Source organism: Lagopus muta, chromosome 3, assembly GCF_023343835.1.
Source record: "Lagopus muta isolate bLagMut1 chromosome 3, bLagMut1 primary, whole genome shotgun sequence".
Lineage (NCBI taxonomy): Eukaryota > Metazoa > Chordata > Aves > Galliformes > Phasianidae > Lagopus > Lagopus muta.
In genome coordinates, this window is record NC_064435.1 from 22417798 (window position 1) to 22439306 (window position 21509).

Genomic DNA, 21509 nt, shown 5'->3' on the forward strand with positions numbered 1-21509 from the left:
TCCCAGAAGGTCATTGCTCACATTTAACACAGTCAGTAGAACTGAACTGTTTTAAAATCCAGTTTAGCCAGCTAAGCAACAGGAAAAATGCCGATTTCCTTTGGTGGACTTCCAAGTGCTACATGGTGATTGAGAATGTGCTCTGTCACTGGCGCTGCAAATAGCCAAGAGCCTTGGACAGAGTGGTCCTGATGGATAATAGCTCTTAATTAGGTTTTCTGGCTCTTTGCGGGGAGAATTTGCATATTTGCTGCTCATATTTAGGTGCACACTTTTTCCTTGCTAACAGATTTGTTTCTGTGTCCCTAAAATACATCTCTAGGAAGCTCCCAATACATTTGACCAGGTAAAACTATTTTTGGGCCGAATTAATTACAGAAGATGATGATTCCAGCAGAAGATACACTAGCTAAAGTATTAAGGAAGGTAATGTGGATTCCTTGCTCTTTATTGCTGCTTACAGACAAAAAGAAGCTCTGGACAAGGCCCTGAGCAACATTATCTAGCCTTGAAAATATTCCTGCTTGGGGAAGAAGGTAACTTCCAGAAGTCCAACTCAACCAAAAGAACTATGAAAATTCTCTTTGGCTGAGGTTCTTCTCATCTGTCTTCAATGGCCTGTACATCTTTTACCTACTCTAAGCTAGTCCTCTGGGATACCTCCATGAGCAATGAAAAAGGAGGCACATGCAGAAGGAAATTCCTCTCTTTCTTATAGCAGACATCAAATAAGGTCACCTTGGATTAGGTTGAGCTCATTTTACAAAGTGAAAAAAAGAAATTAAAAAAAAAAGGGCTTCTAAAAAGAAAGCCATGTCCAGATGATCAGCTTGTTCTCATCATCCCAACAGTGTTTACATCAGCTCTGTTTTGTACGTTTTTCAAATAAGTTGTGATTTTAAACTTGATTCCAAACCATCAATGAAAACTGAGTAGCTGAGGATGTACTAATCCCTAAAGAATCATATTGCAAACATCACATGACTTCATGTAGGAAACAACTTGAAAGCTGTAAGGCAAATCTTAATCCTTTTAACCTGTGCCCTTCCCATCAGGAGTAGCTTACAAATGGTCTTGCTGGAGAGCTCAGCTACTGAACAGTTTATTTTTATCCAGTTTTTAATGCTGATGCCATTACAGTTTGTTTTCCAGGAATTAAATGAACTGCCGCTGAGCCATTCTGAATTGTTGCACATTTGGTTAGAAATCTCCCCACATTTCCAGCTCGTGAGCCTATCTAATTCTTCATCATCAAATTCCAGAAAGGAAAAAAATTGGGCAGAATCATAGTTAACTTCCACACTTTTCCACTGGCAAACATATTTCCATCTCCAACTTCCTTACAGAATACAAATTAAAGTCTTTTTTTTTTTTCCTATTTACTTCATTATTTCCTTGAGCTTCAGTGAAATCGAGAACAGTTCTAGGAATAAGGCTTAAAGTAACTTGTACTTCCAAGCTGCATATTTAACATGTTAACACTGAGCTCTGTGCACTAATGTAGGACACTTGATTTTTTAGGATCAACAAATGGCAAACGCTTCCATATGAAAAGAATATTCCCACCCACAGAAATAGAATTCAGCTTTCCTAAGCAGTAAACAATAGAGGATTAAAATGCCTCTCAGAGGCACAGCCAGAAAAAAACCAACCACACCCCAGATCCAAATGAGATTCTCAGTCAGATCTTTGCAGCATTTCTTTTCTGAGAAAAAGCATCTTCTCCTACTAAAAAAGGTGGGTGCCAGGCACAAACTCATTGATGGTTTCTGAAACATTTTGGAACTGTGTGTGCTTTGATAAGGAGCACAGATAATAATGGGGTCATTTACCTCAACCTCTTTCTTGTAACTTTTCGAAAGAGCATACATCTAAAACTAGGAACTAAAATCAGTCACTCTGATATTTACAGACTCAACAGTGATAAAATATCCTTAAGAAGCCCATGAGCCAAAAAGTGCAGGAATCATTACAATTTATGCTTTTGTTTGAAACACTTTATTTTTGCTTTTCATTAATGACATTTCTTAGTATTTGAAAAGTGTTGAATGCAGAGGAAAAATTTACTTCTTATAGATTTATAAAAGCCAAGCAAAATGTCAGAGCTTCAAACTGATGTACTGTAACATTCATATAACATAATTTCAAAGTTGCCTTGTCTCAATTTTTTGAATGATAAATACAGTATTATCAGCTGCCAAGCCAGAATGCAGCAATTTATAGCTTATGACAACCAAGAAAACATTCTCAAATAAAATGCATCACAGGCGCTGAAAAAAGATAATAACTAGAAATAGAAAAGAAAAAAAAATCAAGCTTTTAAGCTTTGTAGGGTAAAGCTTAGCAAATACTTTTGATTTCGGAGTTCAAATTTCCTCTGAGATTGGCAAGTTAACAATAATTCTGTATTTTTAATCGTAGTTAAAACTACCTAAATGCTGTTCAAACTAAAGACAAGAACTTGTGATACTGAAAAATCTACTCTGCTTGAAGTAGATGAGAATTAAATGGGAAGGAGGCATTAGCTGATGAAAAATGCTTCTAAAATTTACTGGCAGATTCATAGATTTTTTAAGGCCAGCGAGACCCGTTACCATCTAATCAGATCTTCTGAATAACACATGGCACAGAACCTCACCTTGTAACTACTGCATCAGACCCATTCCTCCTGCTTGAATTACCCTTTACTTTTTGAAGGACGTTCAAGTCTTGTTTTACACATTCAAAACGATGTAGAATTCAGCAAGAATGCAAGTTGCTTTTGTAGCTAACTAAACTTACTGCAAGAAGGTGCTTGCTTTCATCTACTTGGAATTACCTGGGGGTCTCACAGACTGAATCACTAATGAACTATTTTATAAAACAAGGCAAAAACATACATTTTTTCTAATGAAAAATCTCTTTCCAGCCTAATTTATATGCTGTGCTTGAGTCATCCCTTTACATAAACTGAAAACCATACCTTTCCATTAACTGAAAAAGATTCTAACATCTCCAGCTTCACAATGTAAGGTACAGTTTCCAGACTTTCAGATCTTCCTGCAGTTCCTTTGTGATCTTGCTCTGACCAAAATGTCACTAATATTGCACACAGTAAACCACTACTGTCTGCTAGTAATAGCTGCAATCACCCTTGCTGGTCCTGACATTTCAGAATATTCCTATCAGTCTCAAATAAATTACTTTTAGAATCATAGAATCATGGAATCCTTTGAGTTGGAAGGGAGCTTTAAAGGTCATCTGGTCCAACTCCCCTGCAATGAACAGGGACAACTGCTAGATCAGGTTGCTCAGAGTGCCATCCACCCTGACCTTGAACGCCTCCCAGGATGGAGCATCCACCACCCCTCTGGGCAACCTGTTCCAGTGCCTCACTGCCCTTAACGTATAATAGTCTTCTTATGCCCGATTTAAATCTAAATGTTTTAGTTTGAAACCATTTCTCCTTGTCCTGCTAAAGAGTATGGCCCCATCTTTCTTATAGCCTCCCCTCAGATACTGAAAGCCCACTCTCGGATCTACCCAGAGCCTTCTCTTCTCCACGCTGAACAGCCCCAGCTCTCTCAGCCTGTCCTCATAGGAGAGGTGTTCCACCCTTGAATCATTTTTGTGGCCCTCCTCTGGATGTGCTCCAAGAGATCCACATCTCTCCTATACTGAAGACTCCGTATCTGGATGCAGTACTCCAGGTGAGGTCCCAGCAGCATAGAGGATCACCTCCGTCATCCTGCCCACCAAGCTTCTTTTGATGCAGCCCAGGATATGGCTAGCTTTTTGGGCTGCAAGCTGCCTCACAGACAGCTTGCCATCCATGAATACCCACGGGTCCTTTTTGGCAGGGCTGTGCTCCATCCTTACATCCCCCAGCCTGTTCCGATAGCAGGGGTTGCCACCACCCACGTGTCTCACGTTGCACTTGTATTTGTTGAACCTCATGAAGTTCACATAGGCTCACTGCTCAAGTATGCCTAGGTCTTTCTGGATGGCATCAAACGAAACGCACAATTTGGTGTCACACACAAACTTGCAGTGGGTGCACTCAATCCCAGTGTTTATATAATTGGTGAAGATATTAAAGAATACTGATCTCTGAGGGACACCACCTGTCACCAATCTCCATCTGGACACTGAGCCATTGACTACCACTCTCTGGGTATGATCTCAAACCATTTCCTTGTCCACTGAACAGTCCACTCATCAAATCCATATCTTTCCAATGTGGAGAGAAGGATGTTGTGAGGGACCGTGTCAAAGTCCAGTTAGACTACATCAGTAGCTCTTCCTTTTTCCATTGATGCAGTTACACCATTACAGAAAGCTACGATGTTGGCCAGGAAAGTCCTGCCATTGGTGAAGCCATGCTGGTTATCCCATAACACATCCCTCTCTTCCATACGTCTGAGCATTGCTTCCATGAGGACCTGCTCCATTATCCTCCTCCACACTGAGGTGAGGCTGAGAAGTCGGTAGTTCCATGTGTCATTTTTCCAGTATGCAGGAACTTCACCTGACCTCCACGACTTTTCAAATATCTTGAGAGTGGCTTAGCAACTATGTTAGCCAATTCCCTAGGGAATCTGGGAATGCATGTCATTGAAACCCACAGACTTGTGGAAGTTCAGATTCCTCAGGTAGTCACGAACCTGATCTTTGGGTAGGAGAAGGGACACTGCTCTCCCAGCTGCATTTTCTGACTCAAAAACTTATTAGCTGAACTGTAGGAACTCACAGTTAAAGTAGACTTCAGAAAGTTAATTTAGAAGTAGCCTTCATTTGTGGCAAAATGAATGTGAATGAGCAGTTTTCATGTATTTGCTGCAATCATGAAATATTTTGCCCCAAAAATGACACATTATTTTTTATCTGACAGAATCATTCTGTGCTCTCATATTAGAAATGTACATGCTCTAATGAGAAGCATATTATAGGAGCCCTGTTAAAACTACTATTAAAATTTGCATTCAGGGACAGTTCTTTGTCCTGTCACCAGCCACCAGCCAAATGTTCCTGCTGAACATTTGCACGTCTTTGGTCTATTCTACACCAAACAAAAAAAATTATAATTCTGATGCTTTTGGCTAATTACTAGAAGTAGTTCAATACTGCAATATGCCAAAACAAGACATGTCCAAGAAGAACAAAGGTGAAAAGAAATGTATGCAAAGTACGATTGAGCCTGTCTGGTAGTCAAATAGCACAACTAATAAGAAAACATACCATAATCTACAGACTAGTCCTTTCATTAAATTATTAGCCTTAAAGACTTTATTAATGTTACTAAAAGCAGACAAGGTCATATGAGAGGCTAATGTAACTGAGATATTATGCTAAACTACGAGCATTTTAAGGTATTCACCTTCATAAAAATTTACAGCATATTAAATTCCTTTAATTACTCTAGAGCTATTTCTAATTTCAAAAGCCTATTTTTATGGAACAATGATAAATTTGCGAATAGATGAATTATTGTACAGATTAATACACACAGTTCAAACTTCAATCAAGATTTTAAATGGCTCTAGTAGCTGCAGCCTGTATAGTAGGTTCTTTAAGTGCTAAGCAATTAAAATTGTTCTCTTAGCATACTGGTTTAATTTAATACCTCCCAAGTTGCAGAAACTTTGACTTCTGCAGAGGAACATATTCATTCACCATATTTCCCTTAAAATGATAGAATATTTAAAAGGAAACAAATGACCTAGAAAAAGCAATATGATTTTGCTAATTATCATATAATACTACTGATATACCTAACTCATACTTAATGAGATCAAGATCTGGGGATGCCATGGGTGCACAGCTGACGTCCTTTACACCTCATTTCCACAAAGAAGCAAACCAGGCACCTGGTGGCTGGCAACTGGTGCTGTTGGTGTGTGTCAACACCTGGAAACTCTGCAAGCACAGAAATGAGGCACCTCTGAAGCAACTAAAATTATGAAAATTATTGGATACAGTGTGTAAAGTTGGTTTTGTGAGTAGGGTTTAAGAGTTTTGTTTAACTGTTTGCTCATTGAGTAGCAGGAGCCATTACACTTCTGTGAGTCACTTGATGAAAAGACTGGGCTCTCCAAGTGACATTGCACTAACCATCTGAGATCACAAATCACACAAATACTATCTACTAAAGTAAAGGACTAATAGCTAGTGTCTCTATTTTTTAAGGAAACCTATTTTTCTTTCCCTCATCTTACAGGACCATCTTTGCAAATGGAGAAATTCACTACCTCTGTGTAATCAAGTCAAAGACCCTTCAGCACAAGGTCTATGAAGTCCTAAGCCTATTGCGGTGTGGTTTTCCTCTTTTTTTATTTTTTTCTCTTAGAGTTTTTATTATTCTATTAAAAAAAAAAAAAAAAAAAAAGGAGCTTAGAAACTGAATCCAAAGATTGCCCAAGTTTGTATGAGTCCATGAAACAGGTATTCTGAGGGATCAAGCATCACAGCGGAAAATTGCTTTCAAACAGTGACACAGCCAAGAGTTAGCAGAGTCTATCCACCAATAATCTGGAGAACAGAGAGCCTACCTAACTCTCCACACTCAGCTGGCAGGCCCAAGTCGGAGAGTTTTCCCATTACACTGCTTCCTCAAGCACACCTTTAGCTGACACCAAGCAGACAGCTGGGCTCAGCTCACGCATTCAAGCAGGCATTAGATGGTGCTTGGTGATCTGACTGATGGAAGGGACAAGGGATGAAGGGACAGCATGGTCTGGAAAAGGAGTGGAACTCGAGGGTTTGACCTCTTTTGTGACAAGAAAGAAAATATTGCATATAAAAGTCCAGCATCCAAGATCAAAAACATATCTTACTGTTGAAGTTTTATGAAGGTAATAAAGAAGTTCTATAAAAATGAGAGAAATTATATATGACAGTATTTGTTTGCCAGCTCTAGGAAAATGACAAATAGATTGGGTTAGCAGTGAGTTTTTGATTTTTGAAGAAATATTAAAGTTAGATGAGCTACTGGTTTATTCATTTCTGGAAGAATAATTTCTCCTCTCCTGTAATGTACCAAAAAAGCAAGTCCCTGTCACTGTGGAGACAGAGAGACATGAACAACTAGCAAGGTTCAGCGTGACACTGTAAAAAGGAGTTTCACCTTTAGGTATCTGGTTGAATTTTAAATGGAAATGTTCCATTGAGGGTTGTTTGATGTCCTGGGTCAGCTTGGTCTCAAATACAGCTCAGTTTGTCATGGACAAATGTTCTCATCAGAAGTACCCGTAGCAACAAATAACCTCCCCTACAAGGCCAGCAGAGAGGAGCCAACTTGAACCAATTCTCCGGGAAACTGTGTGTTATAACAGCATTCCCTTTGCAGAAATGGGAGAGCACCTGTTTTCTTCTCCCCTGGTGTCTAAAGCTGAACTCATATTCTCTGGATACCATAACACAAATAGTCACCTCATTTCCCCTTCTCAATTTCCAGAAGCTTGCAGGGAAGGTTGACCCAGCCCCAGTGCTATTACTTTAAGAACTGGTCTAAATCATTTTAGAAGCAGATCTGTGATGATCATGTCTTGCTTTTTAAACAGAACCTCCGGAGTGCTGGTCCAGCTGGACTTGCTTAATGATTTTTTATCCCTTTCAGACAGTGAACAAGATTTGTGCAAAAGCATTCACAGAAGCCAAACAAACAAACAAAAAAGAGCAAACAAAACAAAACAAAACAAAACCATCTCCACACCTACGTGTGTAAATTCTGGCCAAACTTGACTGTCATAGTGTTGGAAATGAATGGCTTTATGTGCAACAGTTTAGATATATGTCTAATTAAAAAAATACATAATTGATCCCTTAAAAGTGAGGAAGGTAACTGTGTAATTAATAAAGAAGCAGTCTAAGGATCAATGGCCACCTCAAACTGTAAAAATATAGCATAAAATACAATACCACACACACACACAAAAGTTCAATTTGATTTATGCTTCACGAAAAAGCAAAACAAATGCAATACAAATATTTTCAGTAGCTAAAAACTGGCTATCACTAGAAAAACACAGCTCCAGACATTCCTCATTGCTGGGCTAAGCTGTTCTCAAAATAATCAAACATAAAGGCTGCTGATGGAAATATATCTAATACCTCGCAGACACAAAGCATGAAACTGCTGTGTTCAGCACCGATCACCTTGCTTGTACTTTAGGGGCATTTGTTAAGCTTCATTCCACAGCTCGCAAAGCACTCTGAACTCATTTGGCCTTTCTTACTCCCTGAGAGTAGACAGCACCTTTTTCTTACAGAAATTTAAGGACACTTCATTGCATGCCCTTTAAAAATAAAAACGTTGGAAATGGCGGCGTTTGAGGAGCTGGAGTCACTGCGTGTGTCCCAGAAGCAATCACAAACAGCTCTGAAAAACACACGTACTCTTGTGCTCTGTGGATCTTTCAGGCCAAACGGAGCAGAAGGAGCAGATTTCTAATTGTACATAAAAAGGAGAATCTCAGAATCTATTTAAAAAGGAGAAAAATGCTCGAGAACCGTTCTTATTGTTCTTATTGTTCAAGAAGTAGAGCATATTTTCTTGAACTGTTACAGAAAGAAAGACAACAACTGTACTTTCAAGAAAATATTTAAATGAAATTGATGAAGTGACAACACTTGACTGCATGTTTAAATCGGACAAAATTATAAAAGCTGTTACAGAGTGTTCAATGTGTTCCAATGTTATAATATACCATAAGGACTCATTCAAGCAGTGAGAATACTGCAGACAAGGCGTGAAGATTACAAGATGCTGTAGACTTCTGCCTGGTATAATATAAAATACAATCCAAAGCAGCAGAAATGTTTTTAGTGGAGTTAAATCCTTCCCATCAGGGATCAATGGGGAGAAAGGTATCTCTGTGACTTATGCTGTAAGAACACCATATTATTTGCTTAACTGGAAGTTAAATGAATCAAAACTTCAAACAGTATATATATAAAAAAAACTAACATGAATTAACATGCCAAATTTTTAATAGGAAAGAAAATCAGATTTTAATGCAGAGGACTCAGTGGTGTATTTATTTTTTACACTAAGGTGTAAAGCAAGCTTATAAGTTGAGATGTTTCTTACAGCTTATACCTTCTGAAGACACCAGAGACTTACCTGACCACAAAGCCTCATCCTGAGAGATCTGGGCTCCATCTTCTCCTGAGTGCTGTTCCTCAGAGTGAGCTCTTATCAAACACCACTGAACTGCTTTATTTAGTATCTTTTCCTGTGATCTATTACCCTCTGACTGGAAGTTCCCAGTTAACTGTCTGTAATATCCCTCGCATGCTGTCCCCAGTATCTTACCTGTTCTGATACACTTGCATTTTTTGGATCACACATCCTTACACGGATGCTTACAGGCTATGGAGGATGATGCATACCACAGCTACAGCTTCTCAGCAGTGCTTACAGTCTCTAAACCCATCACAAAGTGCTCATACTCATGTGAGATGCATAAGCAGAGCCTAGGAACATGAGTTCACAGCAGTGTCATAGTTGTATGTCATTGCACTGAACAACTTGCACCTCACCTGGAAAACTGTATGCCAACTGAAGACAGATCTCTGGCTATTTAACAATATGTACCCCTCCATACTTCTTGTCCAGCATAGATATTCTGCTTTGAAAATTAGATTTTCATACATTTATCGTGGTAGTCAACGTTATGGTATCATGGTGCAACTCATATGGGCCAGAAGCAAAGAGTTCTGCCCATAAATAAAAAGAATATAATGTATGACTCACTGCACAGGACCAAGGAAGACACAAGGCAGTTAATCAACTACTAGGAGAGTCCAATCACATGGTAAAATGAGCATGGAAATGCACCAGCCTACTTCAGTCATAAAGAACTAAGGGGCAAAAATGTTAAAATTTTAAAACTGACCATAATTTTTTAAGCATCACTGTTATGGAACTTTGTTCTTCATGCTATTAATCTGGCGTGGAAACTATCACGGAAATTCACTAAGGCTTTTCCCAGGCTGCTCTTGTCTCCTGCAAAACTGGGACTCTTGTCCCCTGCAAAACCTTGTGCAGCATGGGGTGTCCTGGCCAGGGGGGCTGCTGGAGATACCTCTGTGCCAGCATGCAAGCCTCTTTAGCAGAAGCTGCTCCTTACTGGGACACAGATATAATATTACAGATAAATCACTATGCCAAATCAAACTTCACAGAATTTTACCTCTTCAGCACTCTTTAATGTCCCACATGCTTTTTGAGTCATCTCTTGAAAATATTGTTTCTTTGTATAAATATGAAACAGTAAAAAGATGCCATATATTTCAAAGTCAAAATATTAATAATGAAAAAATTATTTGTTCTGCACTGCAGAATTCCCCTCTGCCTTAGTTTACTATTTATAAACCACCAGTCTGGGATTAATTATTGTAAATCCCTAAGCCTAAAAGAAGATTTTAGGCATGTTTATGCTATGCATAATCTATACCATTATTAAACTGAAGCTCAAATACAAATTATGCCCTATTTTTGTTGGCTACCTTTTAACATTTCTGCATCTTATCCGTGGTAAATACTATTCCTCAAGGGGAAGTCTTCCTTACAATCTTAAAAACATCAGGCTGCCAGAGCCTGCAGGAACGCTCCCCTGACGTGCCACTGTATTACAGAAGGAATTTTCTTTGCAAAGTACTCTCACCGGGCACTCCGTCCCTCATCCAGAAATTGATGTCTGTTCCATCTGCAGTGTCATAAACTTCTGTAACGTTGATAGGCAGTAGCAGAGCCATGATCTCTTTCACGATGTCACGAGCTTTGGCATTACCAGTAAAAGCCAGCCCAGATGGCTTGAAGGTGCCCTCATCAGACTCCATGACGATATCAAAGTTAGAGATGTTTTCCTAAATGTGAAAGGAAAGAACATACTGGTTTATGATTTCCATTATAAGTGGCAGCTTATATTGGGTTCTACAAGTAACTGTGACAGCATAACTTCAGATTTGTTTCAGATTTATGAAATACCATCTAGATAAGCTGTTCCCACCTTATTTCGGTTTTCACTTGCAGCAATCACTTCCTACTCAGCTCTGCAGCTCCAGAAATTCTGGTGCACAGGGGAGGGTATGCAGACCGGTCAGCTTTAAAATTAGATGCCTGCAAAGCTTGTTCAGACTGTGAAAGACAGCCCACTTGACAAAAACAGCTGTTGCCTCTTCAGAATCGTATTATTTTCAATACAGCATGTTGTCAACTCTGACTTCAGCTAGAGGATTGAAATGCCAAGGTTCTGCCTGACCCAAAGGAATAATGTCTGTTTTAAGTGAAGTCAGTGTTTTGCAAGGTAAGTTCTTACAGGAAACATAAAATGTTACGATTTCAGGCATAAACGGCATAACAATGTTCGCTTTTTCTATACATGGAAAATTCTTTCTAGCTGAAAGAATAAAACTTAGCACCCAAGAGCCATTTATTTGCCTCTTATACACTCAGAGCACTCTGTCACAAAAGTCTAATTGGAATGAAGTACTTACAGACTTTACACAAAGGAAATGTTACCTCTCTTTGAGAGCTACAGAACATTTTCTGCAAAGTGAAAGAGGCCAGGTCAGACTGAAGAAAGCTGTGCTTCAGACTGTCTTGAATGTGACTGGGAGAACTTACTCATACAAGTACAGGACTGCAGGTTTCACTCCTGTGCTCAGATATGATTCTAGACTTTTATGGTTGTCATGAGTTATTTAAGAAAATCATTACAAGAGAAAGGTGACATTCATGAGTAACAGATTCATGTCATTAGCAGGTTATACAAGCCTGTGAGTCACTACAAAATTCCATCACCATTTTTTGGATATAAAACCAAATGCAAAGTGGCTGTGAATATGATTTTGCAAATATCAAATGTTGGCCCTGTAAGCTTTCAAAAGTTCTTTCTAAGAATCTGCCAAGAATTGTGTTTTATACTCTATCTTCTCCAGACTCTTCTCTTTTTAGTTAAGCGTCATGGAATCTCAGACTCATAGGGCTCGGAAGAGACCTCTGGAGGTCACCAAGTCCAACCCCTGGCTACAGCAGCTCCCCACAGCAGGTTGCAGGAAAGCATCCAGGTGTGTCTTGGAAATCTCCAGAGGAGAAGGAGGCACCACAGCCTCTGTGTGCAGCCCATTCCAGGGCTCTGTCACCTTCACAGTAAGTAAGTTCTTTCTTATCTTCTGATGGAGCTTCCTGCATTCCAGTTTGTGCCCATTGCCCCTTGTCTTGTCACTGGCCACCACCAAAAAGAGCCCAGCCTCATCCACTTGACTCCCACCCTTTAGATACTTATGAACGTCGATAAGGAGCATTTCTGAATGTAAACCATCATTGTATACCAAGCCTGAACAGCAAACTTCATAAACTGCCAGTAGTATTACTGTGGTCTTCAATTGTTTTCTTTCTCATTTAAATGTCCACACGTGTTTTTAATATGAAACTGAGAAAACAAACCACCCACAATACATTACAATGTATTCTTGCCCAGGAAAAAGGCAGTTCAGTTCTTAGAATGTGCAGGACTAACACGAAGACAAAATGCTCTGGGGAGAGAAACTAGACTCACTGGGGACAAAAAATAACAAGTCACAGCTACTTATGTACCATGTGTCCTTAAGAAAGTTTTTGCTCTATTTTTTTTTTTCCTCACTGAAAGATAGGATTAATTTTATATCTATCCACTGTCAAGTTTCAATTTAGGGTATCGCAATCTTTAAAAAATAAATAAGGAAATAAAGTAGTTTGGGTTGCTTTCACTATGCCCTGCTTTTGCTTATGTACATTAGTGTTGCTACTTACACGCAAAGAAATACGCACTGAGAAATACGCTGTGCGGAATATGCATCCTTTGTCATTTGCATTTTATGGTGCAGGGATAACTAGCACTTATCAAAGCAGGCTGAGTCTGTTCAGTCTCCCTTGGCTAATTCCAGGAACAGGAGAACAAAACAGGGAGATTTTATAAAATAAAATAACTGTAGGCTCAGCTGTTTCTTTCTTTATTCCCCATACTCAATGCATCATTTAAACAAGCATTTTAAATGCAGTGCACACTTTTTTTCAGAGATTAATTCCATTTGCTGCATCCTGATACTTGCCACTTCTCTTAGCACATAATGGAGAACAAAATCTTGGTGGTGTAACTTGCTGCCTAATTTTCTGAATTTCCATACAGACTTATATCCTTTATCTTCCTATCACAAACTGGATCCATCCCATGATTTACATGATCATGATTTACATGATCCATGATTTACATGATCAATGTTTATCTCTTAGGCTAAACATTTAACTGAAACTTCATAATAAATACTGCAAGGGCAAATTGGCTTTTTACAGCTTACTATTTTCACTGAAGATACAAATAGGCATGACTGCCAATGCTTACCCTATTTTTAACTCCTGTATTTTAATTTATTTAATTTCTATTTAAGCTACAAGAGAATCGTTTTTATCTGCTAAGCAGAACCAAAATATAAGTGTTTCTCATCTCTAAGGCAAGCACTTGAATACTTGAAATTACACTAAAATTCTTTTGATTACGATAAAACCACCTTGCTATACACAGGTAGCAAACAATTGCAGGTACCTCTAGGGGTAAGAAACACAGAACAGCAGCAGCTGATGCTGGCAATCCCAATTATTCATGCAGCTGATTATTCAACCCAAATCCCCACAATTCTTACCAAATGTTAAGCTGGACTCCAGTATCTCATGACTAATCTACTGAATCACTAATGGCAATTCCTCTTCCCCAGCTAAAGCAGTGACACACCTGAAAGGCCAAAGGACAGAACAGTTGCCCTGAAAGCCTTCCGTAATTTGAGGCTATTAAAATTAAGAGTTATTAGTTCTCCAGAGCCTCATTCACTGGTTTTCTTTTTAATTCCACTGAAAAAACCCACCACTTTACAGGGAAAATACTGAAGTCCTTAATGGCAAAACACTGCCCTTGACTAATGGTTAATTTGTTCCAGTAATAGGGGACATCGGTTAAACTGTCAGTGCATTTTCAGCTTTCTGGTATTGATTTACACTTTAAGAAATACCAACACTGGTATTCTGGTATTTGACTCAGAGCAGTTTGGATCCAAGTATAGCAAGTCAACAACCATGTCACGGAACCTCGGGTGAAATGACAGCCATCCCACTTGCATTACCAAAAGTGTGTTTAAATTAACACCCAAGTTTGTTAGCTGACAACTAATGCTATAGGAAAAGTCAAGAGAAAACAAGGGAAATACAACACCTACATGGATGTGACAGCTGGGAAAGATGAAAAAAACAGAAGACATCCTCTAGCAATATATAAACATGGTGTAATGTAATTTTGAACTGATAGTTAGGATCAAAATTATTTAATGAAGCCAACAGCACAAATAGAAACTAGAGAAAAAAAGTAGAACAGCTGCTAGGGAAGAAAGATGTGCCAGCATCAATATGAGGTAACCACAGCCATGAGCACAGTCGTACAGCTCAGACCCTTTCTGAATGAGTACAGGGAAAATCAGGAACACAGAGATTTGGAAATCTTTGAAAGTTACCATCATTATATAGGAGGAACTTGCTGTACAGCTGAAGATTATCACTACTTCTGGTGATAAGGTAAGAGTGAGACTTATGCTTCTGTTAAAAGATATTTTCCTGCCATACCGTGTAGGAAAGCTCTCCATGGTTTCTTCTTATCGGGGTATTGCTATCTGATAAGCCAACAACAGAGCTCTCAGTAACTTCCAGCAGGTTAGCACGGTAGTTGGTCATGTATTTACGAGCATTTCCCTCTGTGCAAACATGCCACTGGCACGTCTTGCCCTGCACAGTATTGCTGTTTGCTCTGCAGCCATTTGCCAGCAGTCACAGAGATCACATTCAGTACTATGAGTTTCCAGGGATCACAGACAAGAAGATGCAGGCAGCCCTGCAGACAGCACTACTCTCTATGCATGCATCAGATTACCTGTAGCACTGACTTTGCACATTTTTTCTTTGACAAAGAGGCATGTCAAAGAGAAGCGCTCTTCCTAGAAAATAGCATAACTTAAAGCCTTCTGTGTTCACATACAGAAGTATCAAACGCTCTCTGAGACTCTGAATGACTGTCCCTTTATGAGAAGTTTTAGAATCATTGAATCAAAATCATAAAATCAGAGAATGGCCTGGATTGCAAAGGACCACAACGATCATCTAGTCTTCACCTCCCACAGGCAAGGACCAGAAAACCACCAGACCAGGCTGCCCAGAGCCACATCCAGCCTGGCCTTGAATGCCTCCAGGGATGGGGCATCCACAACCTCCTTGGGCAACCTGTTCCAGTGTGTCACCACCCTCTGTGTGAAAAACTTCCTCCTAATATCTAACCTAAATCTCCCCTGTCTCAGTTTAAAACCATTCCCCCTTGTCCTATCACTATCCACTGTTGCAAAAAGCCATTCCCCCTCATGTTTACATGCTCCCTTCAAGTACTGGAAGGACACAATGAAGTCTCCCCAGAGCCTTCTCTTCTCTAAGCCCAATTCCTTCAACCTCCAACCCTCTAATCATCTTAAGTATTCATCTGAAAATAGGTAATATGTTCTACTTTAAAGTAGTAATTTAAATCAAAGACAACTTTTACAACTTTCAGCAGAAAAATGACTTTTGTAACTTTCAGCAATAGATTGATGAAAATACATCAGCCACTCTTTGGAAGCTGGCACAGCACACACATCCCTATTGATTTCACACAGCATGTTTTTAAGTTCTGATCAGGATGAAAAGTGCAATTTTAGAATGAGAAGAGGTTCTGGAGGAGAAACTTCATCACAGTGTGTCAGCAAGAGGTGATGGCTTTCTGTGTCCTCTGTAAGGAACTGTAAGGAACTGGGATAGATGTGTCCCAGCTTTCTTACAGTACAACATCCCAAAGAACTGAGGAGCTGCAGTCAGCAGAAAACATGAAAGCAGAGGAACAGCCACCCTCAGAAGATATCTCCTTTAGTAACTCCAGTTTGTCCTGCACAGTCACAGAACTGCTGGAACTGGTTCTTCCAAGGACTGAACATATTAGAAAACGTTGACTTCAAGGAGGAGAAAGGATACCTCCAGTACGTACTTAGAGGCCATTCCCTTACATACCTGGGCTACCTTTGTAGCTGGAGCTTATAGATAAATAGAAACTTAATATTCATATATGAATGTATATACATACATATGCATGCATATATGTGCTTGTTTCTATGCATGAACACTTCAAAATAGTTGCTGTACACACTGTGTTACTGAGCTATTGTTCTCATGAGGTTTAAACTATCCTGTGATAAGCAACATCATTTTTTAGGAAGAACCAACACTAGTGGAAATAAATAAACATTAAGAATGTAGGGCTTCATCTGTTGGCCTGCTGTTCATGTTGTGTACCTGAAGTAACGTGGGGAACCTGATGTTTCCTTCCTGCCCTTCCTGGACAGCACAGGCAGATATTCCACCGGTTTATAAGTTTCAGATGACAGCTCTGCTACTCATTTGAGGGAACAAAACATGATAAAGGAAAAAAAGACAGAAGAGTTCATCACATATGAAATCTGCCCAAATGGTACCAAGATCACACATCCAAGAGACATACTGCCATGACTGATTCTGTGTCCATCCTGCTTCTAGCAGGGAAGGGAATCAACTCTTTGTGTTGCAGAAAAACCTGATTTTCATTGCAGATTCCACTAGGAGCATGATAATTCTATATCAAGAATTATGAAATCCTGCTGACCAAGAACTATATATATAAACTATAATTGATCAATTATATGAGCTTTCCTGTGGAGAATATAATCAAGTATGCTACTGGTTGTTAAATGTAATTCTGGCAAAGGCAGTGCAATAAGGCAGTGTGATTACTTTATTTTGGTAGTTTCGGACCTTTTTTATTAATTTCTTCTGTTTCTCAACTTAATGATTCACAGCAGAATTTTAAAATAGTGCCACCAACCTGACCTCCTAAATAGAAATTACCACATAAATTTATTTGCTTTAGTTAAAGTTGACAACAAAATGACATGGAGGTCAAGGCATTGCCAAAATAAGCACTCAGAAAGCAAGCAGGGTTTGTGACCAAGGGATTTAGAGACTACCTCTTCATGTTTTTTATCTTTCTGCATCCTGTGCAGCTGTATTTTACCCTTTGCTGAAATAAACCTATATATCCATAACTAAAACAAATTCTTTTCTGCTCAGTTTCTTCTTTTTGTTCTTCAAATTCTTCTTGCCTTTTACTTTCTGTATTGCACAAATCTGAACTAATAGAACACAGAAAGAACCATCATGCTTATTGTTAATTTGCTGAACTCATCCCACATTCAGCATAAAAGGAAATATCTAGAGAGAAGATCGCAGTGAAGCTGGACAGGAAATTCAGAAATGCTTCATGTCGTTGGGTTTGTTTTCTTTTTGTCCCATTTCAACCCAAATAAAAAAGAATGGCGTGAGACTTTCGCACAAAGATCAGATGGTGTTAGTGATTAAGTTTATTACGTGGTGAAATGTCTACAGGAGGCTTTACGTTCAAGAAGCCATTGTGCTGTTTCCTGCATGAATACAACATAAAATGCTAGTCCTACACCAAAAAGCCTCACACCTTTTTAAGGCTAGACAAGAGACGAAAGTCAAGGAGAGAGAACAAGGGAACAAGAAGACAGCAGTGGTCAAGACAAAAAGCAGTAGTTTTAATTACAGAGAATATTTCCAGAAAATAGGCAATAGCCAAATGGTCAATGTCTTTCGTTTGGACAGAAGAGCCCGCATTCAAGTCCTGGATGTATTTGGTTCAAATCACACATAAATCCATGTCTCACATTTCACCAGAGTACTTGACACCCTGGGACATCATTTCACCTGAAAGCAACGAGAAATTTTTGGGGTATTTGCTTCTTTGGAGAAAGTAACCCATTAGTAAATTACAGCAGACGCCTCACGCGAGGCGTATATACATACATACAGAGTACTTAAATTAGCAACGATGAGATACCAACATGTCAGAAAGTCCTGTTTCTGCAAATGCAAATGCAAATTCAGTTTGGGGAAAATATCAGATCTTCTAGGTAACAAACAAAAAGGAAGCCATGGAAAACACTGATGATTAATGTTTTTCAGAAAATCAAATCTTTCTTAAAATGTTCAAGCAGTGTATGGCACACGTGCCAGATATTTAAGTAAGCATTCTAAACATCATTAAGATAGCAACAAAAACATATGCAGAAATACGTTAGCAATGCTTTCTCTAGTACAGCTTGAAACAAATTCTTAACGCATTAATGCCTCCAATGATCCCAATAGAATTATTTAAGAAAGTTTCAATTTGGCCCAGTATCTCTTCGCTTTCTAATTACAAAATATTTTTGCATTCCTGGGAGATGGTATGTAATACTTATATTGCAAAATAATTATCTGCCACTCACAGTCCCTTAATTCAAATGGGTAAATAACTGTAACCTTGTCTTCATGGCACACAGATCTTTAGCAGAGAAAGTCCAAAGCAATTAAATGAAAGTAGAACAAAAGACCAACACCAACTTCAGCAATCTGTGTGCAGTGTGAGGTACCCATCTTTGAACTTTCCCCTCTGCAAACCAAAATTGAAAACTCCAGAAGTCTATACCAAGGCAAGACAATTACATATGCTCATTTGTCCCCTCAGTAAGACATCATAAGAGTAGGCATATTAAATACTTCAAGCCTTGTGGAAGGCAATCAGGTACTGTTGTTGAAGGGAATATAAGAATCTGTACAGAACAGATGCAATGAGCTCCTCCAGAACTACTAAGCCATGTTTCTCCTGCTTCCTTTATGCAACTTGGATAGGAAAACAGCAGCTGTAATGTTTCAAATTTTCTAAGCTATTTATATGGTTTGTAGATAAGAGCCATCCTCAACAACCAGATCACAAAACTAAGCACTTCACATTTAGCACTGAATACCAGGATTTGGAGCCTGATTTATACTTAGATAATTTTATTTAATTCCTCTTCATCAAAGTAAGGAGTCTGTATTGTGAAGGCAAACCCGGCCTTTTTCCAGTCTAGGAGTAAATGTAAGTACCAGCTACCAATTAAAAGCAGCAAACACTTTGATGGGTATTTTCTTTGGGAGTAAAGATGCTGGTGATTCCCCTCGAGGGCTTCTACCCCAAATTAAGAACTGCTCTCTGAGATGCAATGGTGGGCACCAGGTACCCCTGTACTAATGGAGGCACTGAAACTGTTGGACAGAACTTGGCTCTCTGCTCTTGAAAACATCTTGGAAAAATCATACAAAGGAATGAGGACTGTGAGATTCTCTCCAGAAAAAATGTTTCATAAAATGAGAAAATAGTTGCATTAGTAATCTGTGTGACTGATCTTACTCTAGCTGCATTGGCATCTTATTTACTGAGTGCTGTCAGGAACAGGAGACAGGGTTAGACTGAGCTTTGGTCAGCCCAATATGGCAGCTCTTGCTTTCTGATAAAGATCTGAACAGTCAGTACACCCTATGACTAGTCTTAGCAAACAGACACTACAACACCAGGCTCTGCAGAAATAACTGAGTGTGATGCAAATAATGCCACTATCTGGGGAAATGAGTTAATTATCCCGCATCATACTAAAATCACTTTGTGGCTGCTATCTCTTATTTCTGCAGTAACTTATTCCCTATACAGCAGTGGCAACCTACAATGACAGATGATGAAAAAAGAACAGAAATTAAATTGAAAGAAAAAAATAAATAGGCTACAAAAAGAAGAGTATCTGTACTCTTCCAGTCCTATATCGTCTTCATTTCTTCTCCCCTGCCACATTTCCACTGACACGAGAGTGTAATTTAGAGTGTCGAGGAAATCCATGTCTGTCTGTGCTGAATTACAGCATTCATATTTCTACTTGTTTGTAGTGAACTGAACTCATAATAAGCCCAGCTATGCAGATGAGTCATATGGACCATCTCTCATTTAACAAGGCATCTTTAAATAACACTCTTACTTCAGTTGTACTCATTAATATCAAGAATCTATGTTTTGCGCCATACTACTCTAATTGCCAGAAATCTGCACTAGTGAATCATTAAAAGGTTAAGATATTTTTCATGCTAAATATAATGTACAGTATTAATCTGCTTTAGTTTGTTATTATGAGTAATGTGATGTCCTGTTGTTGTATCAATTTATAATTCTGCCAGATCACATGGCAGGGGGGAAACAAGAACAACAAACAACAGACGGATGTCATTTCTGCTTAAATTCTCCATGTAAATTACAAATCCATGCTAACTTAGACTGTACTTTCTTTGCAGAGAACAACATCGAGATGGAATCACGTCAGCACAGCAAAACTTGAGACATCTTTTTCAGTTTAAAAGTAAAGTAATCCGGTGTCTTTCAAACAACACCCAAATCTGCTTTATATTTTCACATTTGAGCCTTTAACCCATTTTTTTATATTACTTCTGAATATAAATCCTAGAGACTAGAGTGAAATACAGATTATCTGAAAAAAGATGAGAAGTGTATAGGACAATTTGATGTGTTCTGACAGTTCTAAAACCACAGAATAAAGCTGATTTTCCAAGACGGGAATGGGTGCTCTTTCCAAAATCCTCAGAGGTGATAAACTTCCCACAAGCAGCATGCATCAGGCACAAAATGTTTGCTCTGTCCCTTCCAGCTCTTCTAAAATGCACTTCTGTAAATGAGAAACAGCTCTTTCCCTTGGGATGTATTCCAGAATATTTCACGCCAGTTTAATCCTGCTAAACATCAGGGCATCTGTGAGTAAATCCAGAGTCCTTAATGCACACTAAACTGCAATCTGCCACCTCTCTGAGTGGAAGAAAGCAAGCTCTTAAATTCGTCTTCCGAACTAGAGAGCTGGGCTTCCCCTATAATATAGAGGAATAAGGATGACTACATTATGTATGGATAGTTAAGACACTTAGTAATGTTAAACAAGTTAGTGGTAGCATCACAGTGTTATCTCTGACCGCTCTGTTCCTATGCAAATCGATTTTTGTTCATCACAATGAGGCTGATTCAAAGTGAAGTTTCCATGTACTTATTCCATTAGGCTGTTTACCACTGAAAGCATCCTCCGAGGAATTCATTACCTTCTTGTCTGTTGTACAGCAGGTGACTTCCAAAACACACTCTTATTCTTCTTGTCTTTAGAGAATCACAGAACTGTAGAAGTTGGATGGGACCTCTAGAGATCATGCAGTACAACTCCCTGCTAGAGCAGATTTCCCTACAGCATGTTGCACAGGAACGCAACAAGGTGTGCATTAAACACCTCCAAAGAAGAAAACTCCATAACCTCTCCAGGAAGCCTGTTCCCTTGCCTCCCTCACAGTAAAGAAGATCTTCCTTGTGTTTTTATGGAAATTCCTGTCTTCCAGTTTTTGCCCATTGCCCCTTGTTCTGTTATTGCACACCACTGAAAAGAGTCCACCCCCCCATCAACATGATTCAACCTGAAAAGTGCATGCATTTTTTGATACTAATAAACAGTTACAGAATTGCCTCTCAGCTCTCTCT

The 21509-nt window shown here is 39.0% G+C and overlaps 1 protein-coding gene across 3 annotated transcripts in view; it reads right to left on the reverse strand.

Annotated features, from left to right (window-relative positions):
* Positions 1-21509, reverse strand: part of CPQ (carboxypeptidase Q) — a 166875-nt gene that overhangs the window by 27409 nt on the left and 117957 nt on the right. For all 3 annotated transcript variants that reach the window (XM_048940009.1, XM_048940008.1, XM_048940007.1), the window contains exon 7: positions 10647-10848. In XM_048940009.1, coding sequence (XP_048795966.1) covers positions 10647-10848 — 202 coding nt within the window. The remainder of the gene's footprint in view (positions 1-10646; positions 10849-21509) is intronic.